The 13,999-nt window shown below is 41.8% G+C and overlaps 1 protein-coding gene across 5 annotated transcripts in view; it reads left to right on the top strand.

Moving 5' to 3' along the window:
• The first annotated feature begins 5,562 nt into the window (after positions 1-5,562).
• ncoa5 (nuclear receptor coactivator 5) overlaps positions 5,563-13,999 on the top strand; it is a 41,476-nt gene continuing 33,039 nt past the window's right edge. For 3 of the 5 annotated variants that reach the window (XM_052031059.1, XM_052031058.1, XM_052031062.1), the window contains exons 1-2: positions 5,572-5,695; positions 10,442-10,652. In XM_052031059.1, coding sequence (XP_051887019.1) covers positions 10,460-10,652 — 193 coding nt within the window. In that variant the 5' untranslated portion in view covers positions 5,572-5,695; positions 10,442-10,459. Of the gene's footprint in view, positions 5,696-10,441; positions 10,653-13,999 lie in introns of all 5 variants that reach the window. The other 2 variants (XM_052031063.1, XM_052031064.1) reach the window with 2 other exon arrangements.

The raw sequence follows: 13,999 nt of genomic DNA, 5'->3' as shown, positions 1-13,999 counted from the left end.
CAATCTCTGCCTTAAACAGACCTGATGACTTGGCTCCACAGCCTTCTGTGGCAAGGAGTTCCACAGATTCACCACCCTCTGGCTGAAGAAATTGCTCCTCATTCAGTACCAATAGGCCAGTTGTTTCTGCCTGCTTTTGCCCCACTGAACTTATCTCTTTGTATCTTGGCTCTATCCTGTCTTCCCTTGTCGAGTCCCTTACCACCCACATATGAGACACCTCGCATGCCCTCCACCATTTTGACAGCTTCCAATTCCCTGGCCCCCACCACCTCATCTTCACTATGGATGTCCAGTCTTTATAACCTCCACCCACTGACAGGAAGCCCTCTGCTTCTTTCTGCAAAAAAGATACGACCAGTTCCCCTCCTTTAACACTCTCATCCATCCGGCAGAACACGTTCTTACCCTGAATAACTTCTCTTTTGATTTCTCTTACTTTGTACAAAGGTGTGGCCATGGGTCTCAGCTATGCCTGTCTTTTCGTTGGCTTTTGTGAAACAGTCCTTGTTCCAAACCGTCTCTGCTACCACTCCCCAACTCTTTCTCCATTACATTGACAACAGCATTGGTGCTGCTTCCTGCATTCATGCAGAACTTGTCAATTTTATCAGCTTCACTACTAACTTCCACCCTGCCCTCAAATTCACTTGGACCATTTCCGACAATTCTTTCCCTTTTCTGGATCTCTCTGCCTCCATCTCAGACAAACTATCCACTGGCATTTACTATAAACCCATGGGCTCCCACCACTATCTGATTACACCTCTTTCCATCCTGTCTCTTATCAGGATGCCATCCCTTTCTCCCAGTTGCTCTGTCTGGTTCACATCTGCTCTCAAGATGAGGCCTTCCATTTCAGGACATCTGAAATGTGCTTCTTTTTCAAGAAATGTAGCTTCCCTTGCACTGTGGCTGATGGAACCCTCTTTCACATTTCTTTTGTTTCCTGGATTTCTGTTAACACACCCTCTTCCTCCAAACAGGGGAAGAGTTATTCCAGTCCTCACCTTTCACTCTACCAGCCTTTGCACCCAGCACATCTTCCTTCGTAATTCCGGCAAGCAGCAACTGGATCCCACCACTCGGCACATCTTCCCCTCCCCAGCTTTTCCCACCTTCCACAGGGACCACTCTCTCCATGACTCTCTGATCCATTCATCCTTCCCCACCAATCCCTCTCTGATGCCAGGCACTTTTCCCTGCAACTGTAGAAGGTGCAATACTCGTTCATAAACCTTCTTCACCACCATCCAGGGACCTAAACAACTCTTGCAGGTGAGGCAAAGATTCACATGCACCTCCTCCAACCTCGTCTACTGCATTTGGCACTCCTGATGTGGTCGCCTCTATACCAGTGAGACCAAGCAGAGACTAAGCGACTGATTTGCAGACCACCTGCATTATGTCTGCAATGGCCATACCGAGCTCCCGGTTACATGTCTTTTCAACTCCCCATTCCTACACCAACCTGTTCTTCTCAGTCTTCTCCACTGCTGGGATGAGACCAAATCCAAACTAGAAGAACGACACCTCACATTCCACTTGGATCATCTCCAGCCCAATAGTATGAACACTGAATTGTCTGATTTGGGGTAACACTTACCCCCGTGTTTCCCTCTCCCCCTCCTTCCGATTGCCCTTGTTTCTCCCATTTTTTCTCCCTTTCCCATACCCCACTCCCCTCCAGCCCCCCACCACCTGTTTTCATCCCCCTCCCAGTTCCATCCGCCCACTACCCACATACTTCTCCCACCGGATCCCCTCCCCCATCTGATTCCAGCACTTGTAGCCTTTGTGTTCCTGCTCATTACTCTCCAGCCTCTTGTCTTCACTCTCTCTTACCACCCCCCCGTGCCCCCCAAATCCCGCTTCCTTATTTTTCCTCCTTGTCTGCTTGCACCTATCAACCACCTGGCTTTGTCTTCCAACTCCACCTCTCCTTCCCCCACCTGACTCGATCTGCCCATCATTCCTCACCCCTCCTTGGTCCGCCTGTCAGCCACAGTGCCCTCGCATTCTCCTCTTTATACCAGTTACCTTCCCTCTCCATTCTCAGTCCTGATGCAAGGTCTTGACCTGAAATGTTGACAATTCCTTTCCCTCCACAGATGCTGCTTGACCCGCTACGATCCTCCAGTAGTTTGTTTTTTTGCTCAAAGTGTTTCATACTTTGTTCTTGAACCCTATCCTTCCCTATCTTGCCATCACTCCCTCACGCCCACAGATGGAAGCTTCTTCATGTCACACTCTGTCAAATGCTGCCTTGATGTCAAGAATAGTCTTTCTCACTCGACCTTTGGAATTCAACTCTTCTGTACATTTTGATCACATCTGCAGCCGTGGTCCTAGTGAAATGAAAACTCAGCATTGGAGACCAAGTTACCAGTGAGGAATGGCCACTTGAGTGCACTGTTGATGACTCCTTCTATAACCTTGATGGTAATTGTGAATAGGCTAATGTGGTAATACTTAGGATTGGATTTGTTCTGCTTTCAGTGGGCAGGAGATAACTGGGCCATTTTCCACATTGTCAGGTAGATGTCACCCATTCTGGTAGTAAGAAAAACAAATTGAAAAGCAGATTATTTTTTTCAAATGGTGAGAACTTGAAATCTGTTGGAGCTCAGATGGACCTGGATGTACTGTACATAAATCTCTGAAAGTTAATGTGCAGATGCAGCAAGCAACTTGTCAGGCTCTTGTTGCAAGAAGATTTGAGTACAAGAGCAACAAGGTCTTATTGGAATTATACAAGGGCCCTAGTGAGACCACATCTGAAATATTGCTGGCTCTCCCTACCCAAGCAAGTATATATTTGTGGTGGGGGAGGGGGTGGGGTGGGGTGTAACAAGGTTTCACCAGATTGATTCCAGGGGCTGTGGTTTGACTTGTGGGGAGAGATTAAGCAGTCTGATCTCATGCATGCTACAGGTTAGAAGAATAAAAGATAATCTCATTGAAATATACAAAATTGTCATGGGACTTTAGAAAGTAGATCCAGGGATGATGCCTCCCCTGGCTGGGGTGTCTAGAAACCACGGTCATAGTCTTAAAATAAGGGGTTGGCCCTTCAGGATTGGGTTGAGAACAAATTTCTCCAATGAGAGGGTAGTGAGTCTTTCGAATTATCAACGTCAGAGCACTTTGGAGGCCCAGACTCTTAGTATGTTCAAGATAAAAATCACTAGATTTTTGGATAATAAGAGAATCAATGGATAAGTGCTGAGGAAGTAAAAGATCAGCCATAATCTTACTGAATGGCACAGTTGGCATGAGGGGCTGAATAGCTTATTCCTTCTACTTCTTTTGCCAGCATTGCAGCTGTATGGGAATAGTCTGGCATAGGGCAATAGTCTGGAGCTCCTAACTTTAGTACTACTGCTGGGGTGTTGTCTTGACTTTTAGCTGTTGAAGTATTAAGTGTTCTCATTTATTTCTTGCTCACCATATGTAATGAATTGAAATGCCTCAAGACTGGCTTCTGTGATAGCTGGTACCTCAGGAGGAGGCTGAGATGTATCATCCACTTGATACTTCTGGCTGAAGATGGTTGTAAATATTTCTTCCTTGCCTTTGTCGCTCGCGTGTTTGACTAATACATTGAGGATGTCAATGTTCTTGGAACATCCTTCAATACTTAGTTGGTTAATTGGCCATCACCACTAACCATGAGATGTGACAGAGCTCCCGAGCTTTGATCTGAATTGTTGGTTGAGGATTCCTTATGCATAGTGCGTTTGCTCTTCAGCATGCATGCAGTTGCAAGGAAAGAGTTAAAGTAGCCAAAAGTCATTTTGTGCAGTCGTGTCTAAGATAAATTGATGGTTGTAAGACAAAATGGTGTCAGCTTGGAATGTGGTAATACCTTGAAAATGTGCATGGATGCACATCCTTGAGATTAGATACTGCTGAAGAATGTTTTCTTCTTTGAAGACCTGCTGTCTCTGTTTGTAAGTTATATGCCTAGGCTGAAGGTCATGAGTGATATGGTACAGACCGGTACCACTAGGGAATGGAAAAGCACTGGGGTAAAAGTTAAGCTTTTGAAGGGTATAAAAGGGGCACCTTTTTTGGGCAAATCTGAATCTTCCCTTAGGCTGGGTCACGACCAGTGCTAAGGGACAGAGAGAAGGCTGTTGGACACCTGAGGTTCCCTCTGGCATATTTTAGATCGGTTCATCGATTGGTTGATAAGAATTATTTTGCTTCCTTCTGTGTTTTGTTAAGTATTCCTCTTCCTTCCTGTATTTTATTCTTGATATATCTCCAACAAAGTAGTTTCTATAACCTTTAACAAGTGTATAGTGCCTCCTTTGTTTGTGAATACCTCTTGTTGCTGAATCACGAAAGAACAAGAATTTCAAAATATTTTCATTACAGCAAATTCTTTGCTGCAGCTTTGCCAGGTTGATAGTTCATTTTTGGACACGTCTGTTACATTTTCCAACATGCCCCTCCCCTTTCATTGAATTAAGGTTGTACCCTGGCTTGATTATATTGGTAGAATGAGAGAGATGAAAGGTCAAGTTACAGAATGTACTGGAATGCACTTCTGATGCACTTGCTCTCCTTCAGCATCTCACAATGCCCATCTCACAGCTGCCAAAATCTATCCCATTTAGCATGATGGTTGTGCCATATGTCATAAAACATAAGAAATAGAACAGGATTAGGTGAAGTTGAGCCTGTTCTTCCGATCACTATGATTATGACTGACCCAATCTTGGCTTCAACACCACTTTCCTACTTTCCGTCCGTAACCCTCAACTCCTCTGTGGTTCAAATGTCCCTCAGTTTCTGCCGTGAATATATTTGACCACGCCACCTCCACAGCTCTCTGGAGTAGAAAACACCAGACGTCTGGGAGAAGAAATTCCTCTTCATCTTCTTAACTTAAGCCCCCCCTTTATGGTGAAACTATGTAATTTGGTTTTACAGACTCATGAACTGCAGAAGCTGGAAATCTGGAAGATCCTGGAGGAACTCTGCAGGTCAGACACTATCTATGGAAGAAAATGAACAGTTGATGTTTTGGGCAGAGACCCTTCATCAGGACTGGAAGGGAAGAGGGCAGAAACCAGAATAAGAGGGCGAGCAGCACCAGCTGGCAGGTGATAGGTGAGGGGGGGGGGAAGGTAGGTGGGGTGGGGGAGTGGGAGTGATAGGTGGAAGAGGCAGGAGGCTGAAGAAGTTGTTTTACAACCTTCCTACTCGGGGATACGTCCCAACAGCACTCATCTCGACAATCTCCCTCAGAATAATGCACGTTTCAATAAGATCACATCTCATTCTTCTCAACTCTCATGAATGTAGGTCCAACCTTTCCTCAGCCACTGCAAGAAGGTGAAATGACGGTAAGGTAGTCGTTGCCCGGTTTGTTCCGCTCGAGTGCACCTTCGACGACCGGGCACTTCCACCGGACGCCTCCCGCCAGACTCCCGCCCGCAAGCCCGCGCACGCGCAGTCCGGACTCGCTCCGCCTCCCGCCCGCTCCGGACGGACGAGCGGCGCATGCGCGGTCAGTGAGCCGCCTTCGGCCAACGTCTCGGCGGCGGTTTCGCCGTGGCCAAGGGCGCATGCGCGGAAGGTCGCCTCCGAGAACCCGTGTGGTGGATCGCCGCCGCCGCCGTCCGGACGAGGAGAGCCGCTCGCACAACAGCCCGATTGCCCGTCAGCTTCGCGTTGGATAACGGTAAGGGATCAGCGGGCGGCATCCGAGCGACGAGCTCGCGGGCGGGAGGCTGTAGCGGCTGGAAGAAGAGCCGCCGTGTCTAATGGCTGCCGGACGCCTTCCTCCGCACAAAGAGCCGCCCGCTTAACATGGCGGACGGGGAGCCGAGCTCCGGGGCGCCGGGACTCCCGCGTCCAACAACCAGCCGGTGGCTGCGAGCGGCGGGCTGGGGCGTGGCGGGTGCGGCAGGGTTGGCGGACGGAGCGGAGCCGCGCTGCCCGGGCGGCTGGGGTGGGGAGGGGGCGATGCGCTCGGAAACGCGTCCTGAAGGGCAGAGCGCCTTAAAATGGCGGCGGCAGGAGGTGGGGGGGAGGCGCTTCCCTCAAGAGTCAGCTGCCGCCCGCCGCTTCGTCGGAGCATCAAAACCTCTCATTCTCCTAGCGAAAGCAAAACACACACTTGCACTCGACCGAATTAAAAGATCTGAAATCCGTAGTGCCTGAAATTCCTATACCAACACCACGGCCCACGCTTCAGACCGGTCCGATCGTCGTCCTGAGGGTCGGGTTTCGGGGCCACTCGCATTCATTCAGGCGATCTGCGTAGCTGATGGCAGAGATTCTTAATGTATTTCCTAGATTACAGCCGAAAGGGAAGAAGTCAAAGATCGTCGGTCAGCGGAGGTCTGCTCGCCTGTTTATCTTCTGTCGAGGCAAGGAGGGCAATGCTGAGCGGACAGGCGGTGCGCACCGGCCTGTGCATTATTGATGGGCTGTAGCCCAGACCAAACTATCACAAGATATCTGTCGGAGATGTGTATTATTAAAACTTCACATCTTTTTTTTGTGGTTAATGTGGGAATACTTCCTATTTGGACAGGGCTTCATTAGAAGCATGCGCTCGCTGCTTGCCCTATGGGCGCGATTTTCTTTTGACATGTGCGAAAACGCTTGTCAATTTTCCTGCGCTGTTCGGCAAGTTCCCATTCGTGTGCACCGTCTTTTCCACAAGTTAGGACAAGTGAGCTCGCGTCCACTGTTGGAAGGAAGGTTGTCCCTCTGGATAACATGAGGAGGGGGTGGGTCGGTGGACACAATGATTGCTCGTGTGAATTGGTGAAGAATCGTTCGTGTGGCAAATTTACAGCGATGAACGTATTGAGTGAACAACTTGTGGTACAGTAAGCAATTCCCAGATTGAAGTGTGTCGTCTCAAAATATTAGTTGCTCCTCCCGCGGTGAGATGGACGTCTGAGGATGAGGGTTAGTTCATCCAAAGTTGCCTCTACTGTTACCACAATTCTCAACCGAAAAAAGGGAGTAAATATAAGGGTATCTTTTTCTCGTCGTTTACCGAAATTAATCAGTTTATAACAATAAAATTTAAAACAGAAGTTGCGTAGCTGGTGTGTTGCTGTTTCAAATCATTTATTAATGTGCTACTTATGCCGTTAATTAATTATGGCAGAATAAAACATCCTGTATACAAACCAACTGCAGCTCAACCTATATAAAATGAGCATCTCACTCAATTGGAATAGAATATTTATTCTTCTACATTGATCTTTAGGAAAGGTATCTTTTATTCAATAAATATTTCTCTTCATTTTGATACTTTCTGTTCCACTTGCAATGCTGTACATTTTCCTTCGGAATTCTGCTTCAATTGTGTTATCTGGAAAAGTTTGGCGTTGTCAAATGTTTACTTAAAAGTACAGGTTGTAAGCTTGCAGCAATTGAGAAAAGTTCTAAATTTATCATCAAATACTTGTTTTGTTCCACTTGTGAAAAATGGAATGTAGCAGCCCTTGTTAAGTTAAAATGTTATTCACAAATAGTGTTGAATTTTAAATCTAATAGTGTAGGTTTTCATGAGGCTAAAATTTTTCTACTTTGTAAGATGCATTTTCAAGAGCATTCGTATGTTACAATTGTAGTGACTGATTAATCTTTGTGATAACATTCAAACTGATTTGGTTATCCATCCACTTCTAAAATACATCCAACGTCAAGGCTTTCAACATTTCTTTGGTTGAAAATGGGGGGGAAAGTATCTTTAACTTTAGCAAAACAAGAAATTCTGTGACTCTGCTGATGGTCTACTTAGGTTCTGGAATTTCTTAAAAATTCTTGGCACTGTCTGATGTCGGTGTGTGACTGTTGAATTTGGTTATCTATCTAGGGAAGGGCATTTGTTCACCAATACAAAATTTATACATATGATGCTAACCATTTGAAGATGAGCAATTTGTATTGTGATATTAAATACACCAATAGACTTATTGGAACATTGGGTAAATTCTTTGCAGTTAAAGTTATTTAATGCTCATCTTGATAAGATGTGAAGCTTTTGTTACTTCCCTGTATCCCTTCTTCTGTAGCATTAGTTCAGTTCTTTTACATTAATTATTATTTTTGTAGTATTTGGTACGAGTTCAGTGAGTTATTGGAAAAAATAAATACACTGTAGGCCTTGGCTCAAGCATGAAAGGACCTGACTCCATATTTGGTTTGAGTTAAGGCCTTGGACTCAGGTTAGATTGGGCCAGGTTGACCCTGTAAATAAATTCACTGGGTCATCATTGGATTGATTCTCTGTAAGTGGCTGAGAAAGTGTTGGTAGCATGTAAAGCTGTCACATTGTGTAGTTTTGCTGAACATTTTTGTATAAGTTTAATGAATATTTAGGTATGCACTCCTTTTTGTTTTATTCAAAGGAGTTGGAATGATCTAGCAGGTATTGAGGGATAGAAACCAGCAAATGCTGAGTAATTGTCCATTTATTAAACCTGTCTGAATTGTGCAATTCCAACTTAACTGGTCAAAACTATAGAAATAAGACAATGCATTTGTGACATTAAAAAAAACACAGCAACAACTCTGAATTTGTGTAATTGGCTAGCATTTAAAAGGGTTTGATTAAAAATGGACTTTTTGGCAGTGTTTCTAAAAGACATAATATCACAATTAGTATGTAGTCTGATAAAATGCATGAGGGATTTGGTCAGTGTCTTATTGAATGGTGGAGCAAGCATAAGAGCTAAATTTATGTTGCGTTACATTCTTATTTTCAACTGTATACTTCAACCTTATTATTTTATCTAAACTAAACGTACCCACAAAAAAAAATCTGATTTGGACTGTGTTGGTATGTAAAATGAAGTAGATTTTTTTTCAGGAATGGGTTTCTGATAGAAAGACTTGTTACCTGAGTGTGGTGGGGCTTGACTATGTGGCAGGTTTGGGTATCAACAATGCATAGTCCTTGGTACAGGTCTGGTTTGGATTGGCTATGATTGGGTCTTGATTTTATACCTGAGCAGATCTCTTATAAAATGCATGATACATCCAGTACATTTTAGGCAAGAATGTAATGGTTTTTATTGAATATAGTGATGAGCAGATGTTGAAAGACAATTGTTTACATGATTCACTCCATCTCAAAAAAAAATCTTGTTTTGAGAAATTTGGATAACTGATTGTGAGACTGGCTTACAGGGCTACACCAAGACTTGTTCGCTGGAGCTTGGATGGTTAAGGAATGCTGGCAGTTGAAAATAGCTTAAAAGCTGTTGTCACTATTTCATGATTAGACTAGTAATGGGGAAGATTTTTACTATTTTCATTAGCTGGTGGATGGGAGATGTGGCTTAACTTTTCAATCTTCTCTTGGTGTGCAGATTCCAGTGTAGTGGGTCTTGTGTCTTGCAGTAAGATAAATTAGAGGCTTTTTTTTAGATGACTGGAAGGTGACCCTTCTACTATTAGCTGGTTTCTGTACTTTGTATTAAATTGATCCTCTGCTTGTTGTCTGTTGATGTAAATCCATTTAAAATGTTTCCTTCACCGATCCCATCCATCTTCTACATCTTCTATTGGTTAAATTGAAAAGCATTTAGTTCACTTGTGGGTACTATATCCTCATTGTCAATCAAAATAATGCATTGGGTGAGTATGTATATATTATTGTTTTTAAAAAAATTGTTGTTGAATTCAGTTCTGAATTTACTTGAGTAAACTGAAATGTTCTCAAGTTGTTGTACCAAACCATGAGTGAAAATTGTTTTCTAAATGTGTTGTTGAAAATGTAGTGAGTTAATCTGTTGCCATTTTCTTGCATAAAATCTCTTGTGAGCAATTCAATTGCTTCACATGTATTGTAGCCAGTTTTTTTTTGTGCTTTAATAAGTATTAGTAGAGTATTGCTTTTTGAGTAAGTGATGAAAGAAATCTTTTGGCATTGATGTCGATTTAGGTTAACATATTTTGTGGAATTTCACAGGACGATAAGGTATTGTCAGGAAACTGGTATTTTATGTGGAATCTACATCAGCAAACGTTCATTTTCAGAATTGCATAATGCACCTAGTACATTGACATTCATTTCATAATTTTCTATTCTGTCTTGATCTGGTGATAGGCCATCAATTGTAGTTACTGTGAATAATTTTGCATCTGATTTTTTGAGAAAAGTAGTGGGAACTGGATGGGACAATATTTTTTGCCCAAGTAATGTACCTTGTACTAAATTATTGTGGCTCATTTAAAAGATACCAAATTTAAAACTGAACTATATAAACTACTAGGGATTCTGTCAACCAACTGCTGGCACTGCACAACATGTAATCTAGCCATAATGTGGTGGTCCCAAATCTCATTTTGCATAACTTCTGGTGTAACTTGCAGGCCACTTTTTGCTAATGACTTCTCAAACCTATAATCTAATGCAAATGGAAATTTTCTCTTTTTTTTGTTTCACGTGGTAAAGCCCGTAAAAGGATTCTAAATGATGTCCCGGAGAAGAAGCAGAAGCCCGTCCCGAGAACGTAGAATGCGTGGTGACCGGGGTGCAAGTAACAAGACAGACAGTGCTGATCCTCGAGATCTTGAGAGGCGCGTTTTTGTTGGAAATTTGCCCACCGACTCCATGGTGAGGAAGGATTTGGAGGATATGTTCCTTAAATATGGCAAGATAAATGGTTAGTATCTGGAAACATTAGACTTTCCAACTGAATCCGGTACTTGATTCTAATGTCCTACCTTTTCCCACTTGAAAGGTATGTTACAACAATTTCAGAATTGAATTGTATTATCCTCAGGCAATTCAGTGCCATTTGTTGAATCTTTGCTTCTAAGTTAGTAAATTGCAGCTAGAAAGCACCAAGACTGGAATTTTCCCATCTGTAGCCAGTTCTTGATTTGGTGGAGCAACATGCTAAATCAGTTTGAATCATTAATTTGTCCATCTTCGCGCAGCTCTGAATTCCCATTGCATATAATGGATATTCCTAAATCTTGTGAAGGGAGGGGTTTAACACTTCAGATTGCTTGAGGTAAGTTTGATTCTTTGAATTTGTATGGTCAATTTGGATCAATATCATAATGTGCATGAAATAGTTTGCTAAAAAACTATTCTTAAAAACATGACAACATAAAGGGGAAGAAGTCCATGATTTGGAGAGGTGATGCAGGAAAACTTCCAAATGGGTGGCTAATTTGTGATTCATTTTCTATTCTGAGGCATACTAATATCATGTCTATGCACTTATAGTCCAAAGAACGGGGAAAAAATCATTTCTCATTTACAAACTTAAGAATATCATGCTGTTGCAACTGAAGTGCTACCATCAAAGCTTTTAGGCATCTTCCTTATACAATCAATTCTTCCTTTCGGTCTAACTTGGAAATTTTATAGTCTGGTATGACTAAACTAGTTATCTTTTGGAAAGCCAACAGTCCTATCCTGTGACTTGCAGAATGGAACCCATCATCAGCCTAAGTTGGATTTTGGTATTTTTCCACTTGAAGTTCAGTCACAAGTGACGTCACATCTGTTACCATAATTTGGATGGTTTGAATCTGTTTTCATCAAGCTTGTCAAAATGTAGGGCTGTAAGATCTATAACAAAAGATGAATTTCACTTACTGCATCTCTTATAATTGAATGTGATAAGAGGTCAAAGAGCAAGACCATTATTTAAGCAAATAAGTTTAAAAAATGCAGCTTGTTTGATCTGTTTAGGTGCCAGAAGAATTTTTTGCCTCTGGCTGCTTATGATGTCTATAAAAACCTTGATTCTAAACAAAAAACCTAACAAAACAGTTATGTTCTGATGGAAGTTGATTTCTTTTTGTGTTACCAGTATAGCCTACTCATGGCTGTAAGTATCACAGAATTTTATTGGAGATACTTCTCTTCATTGTAATTTGACAGAATTGTGGTTCCAAACTGATTTCAAACTCGATATTTAGGGTGTGCAGACATACTTTCTCAAAGGTTATTTGAACTGTTAGGTCTCCTGCTTTGACACCTTGTGTAAAACTGGGTTGTTCAATGCATTCATCAAGTTCTAGAAATATATAGTTTTCTTGTTTGTTGTTTTGATGGTCTACTTGGGGAAGGTGTTCTATTATGTGTGTGTAATGAATAATTAACCATCAGAGCAAACTAGTGATGACCCAATTTGCTGCTATTAAATGCTGTATTCTGGTTCTTGATTCTTCTGGCTAGGAAAATTTCTTTTGGTTGTTCATGTAGGCAGGTGTACAGGCATTTTAAATTTCTGCCTGACCGGATTGTTAAATTGAAATCTGATGCATTTTTCTGCAAATCATTGTCCAATGACCTCTGGAACGGGGCTAGTGTGAACATTAGGCCATGATTCCTTGTATGGCTGGACTCCTCTGGTCACTAGCCGTTCCCTTTGTTAATGCCAGGTTCTGTTTGGTTGTCAGTTCAACTGGATGCCGAGGATCCAGCAGGCATGATATGATTGAAGTGATTGACCACTCAGCCAGCTCAATTTTTAATTAATACTGGAGTGTACATGTAATTAAAGAAGCTACGATATCAAAATTTGTAAACAAAAGATTCACCTTATTTTAAAATTTAAGGGAATTTAAATAAAAATAATTAGCTTTTGCAGGCCAGTTCACTTCCTGAGCTGGACTTCTGGCTTGCTATAGAATTAGCAACTTAATTAGGTTCTGAGTGGTTAACTGTAAGCTTTTCAAGCTATATTACAATGTTTACTGCATGATTACTGAAATTCATGTCAATTGTAGTATTTTCACTTGATTCTGTTGCAGAACATGCCAACTGTGAATATGCTCTCGATCATTGATAAGTACTTTGGGACTTCCACTTCAAAAATCTGGAAATTGCTGCCAGGTTCACAGTGTAATGATGGTGAAAATTGGTAATTTCAGCATAATCAGTTGAAAACGCACTTTCAAAGTAGTTTCAAAGCTGTCTAAAACTTACTGCACAATTAATACTTTTGTTTATTTCTCCAGCAGCAAAGCTGAAATTCAGTTAAGCCAGATGTGAATCTGTCATTACTTTTGTCTACTCATTTTCAGATATTTGCTAAAATTATTACACACACTTCACTTGGAGATGTGATGCATGATCTTGATTATATTGGCCAAAATAATTTTGAAATCAACTGGCGTAGCACAGCAGGGAATTGGGGCACTACTGTACTAGAACTGATTTTTGTTTTTGGTTCCTAAGGCTTGGAGAAGCTACTTTGGTTATTATGTATTAATGGTAAAGGGCAGTGATTTCATTAAAGCTAGCTTTTTGCAGCTTCAGCAGAAGGGATAAAATAGAGTTGCTGATTTATCTCTAGGTTTGCTATTTCAGAAATCAATCCTGGAATTTCAATTTCTGTGAAGGCTGGTGAATAATGGAGAATTTGAGAGACGAGTAGAGACTTTGCCATGCATGTTTTGAACTTTTGGCTTTTGAATTAATGCTGAATTGTTAGTGGCACCCATATAATATTGTTTTGAATTCAAAAGGAAAGAGGTCATTGAACGATTGTCAGTCATATCTGCCGTCCATTATATATTGGTCTGGCACTGACGTATGAACTAAAGTTATCACTAAGTCACAATTTAGTTTTCCTGCCATATATTAACATATAGTTATGGCATAATGTGATTACTGACTGATTGGAAATGACAAGTTTGAAACTGATGGAGGTACATAGCGCACAACTGTGTTAATTTATCGTCTATTGCTAGCATATATGGAAATTCTAAGGCTACCATCCTGACAGTGTTGCATTAATGTTTCTCTGCCCTACACAGTACTAATTTTACAGCCTTCAGTGAAGAATTCATAACTTTTGGTCCATAATGTCTTATTCTAGTGTGTGGACGTATGGATAAATTAGTAGGACTATTTAAATCCTGGATGAAATATAGAAATTTAGTTGCCTTCTCTTTATTTGTCTACTTAATATTTACATTAGTTTGGTGATGTTTTTGAAAGGTCAGGGAAATATAAGCCATAAGTAGTTTAAATTTCAGTGAGTGC

Source organism: Pristis pectinata, chromosome 16 (assembly GCF_009764475.1).
Source record: "Pristis pectinata isolate sPriPec2 chromosome 16, sPriPec2.1.pri, whole genome shotgun sequence".
NCBI lineage: Eukaryota > Metazoa > Chordata > Chondrichthyes > Rhinopristiformes > Pristidae > Pristis > Pristis pectinata.
Note: the sequence above shows the minus strand (reverse complement) of the source record. Positions and strands in the feature narration are given on the sequence as shown.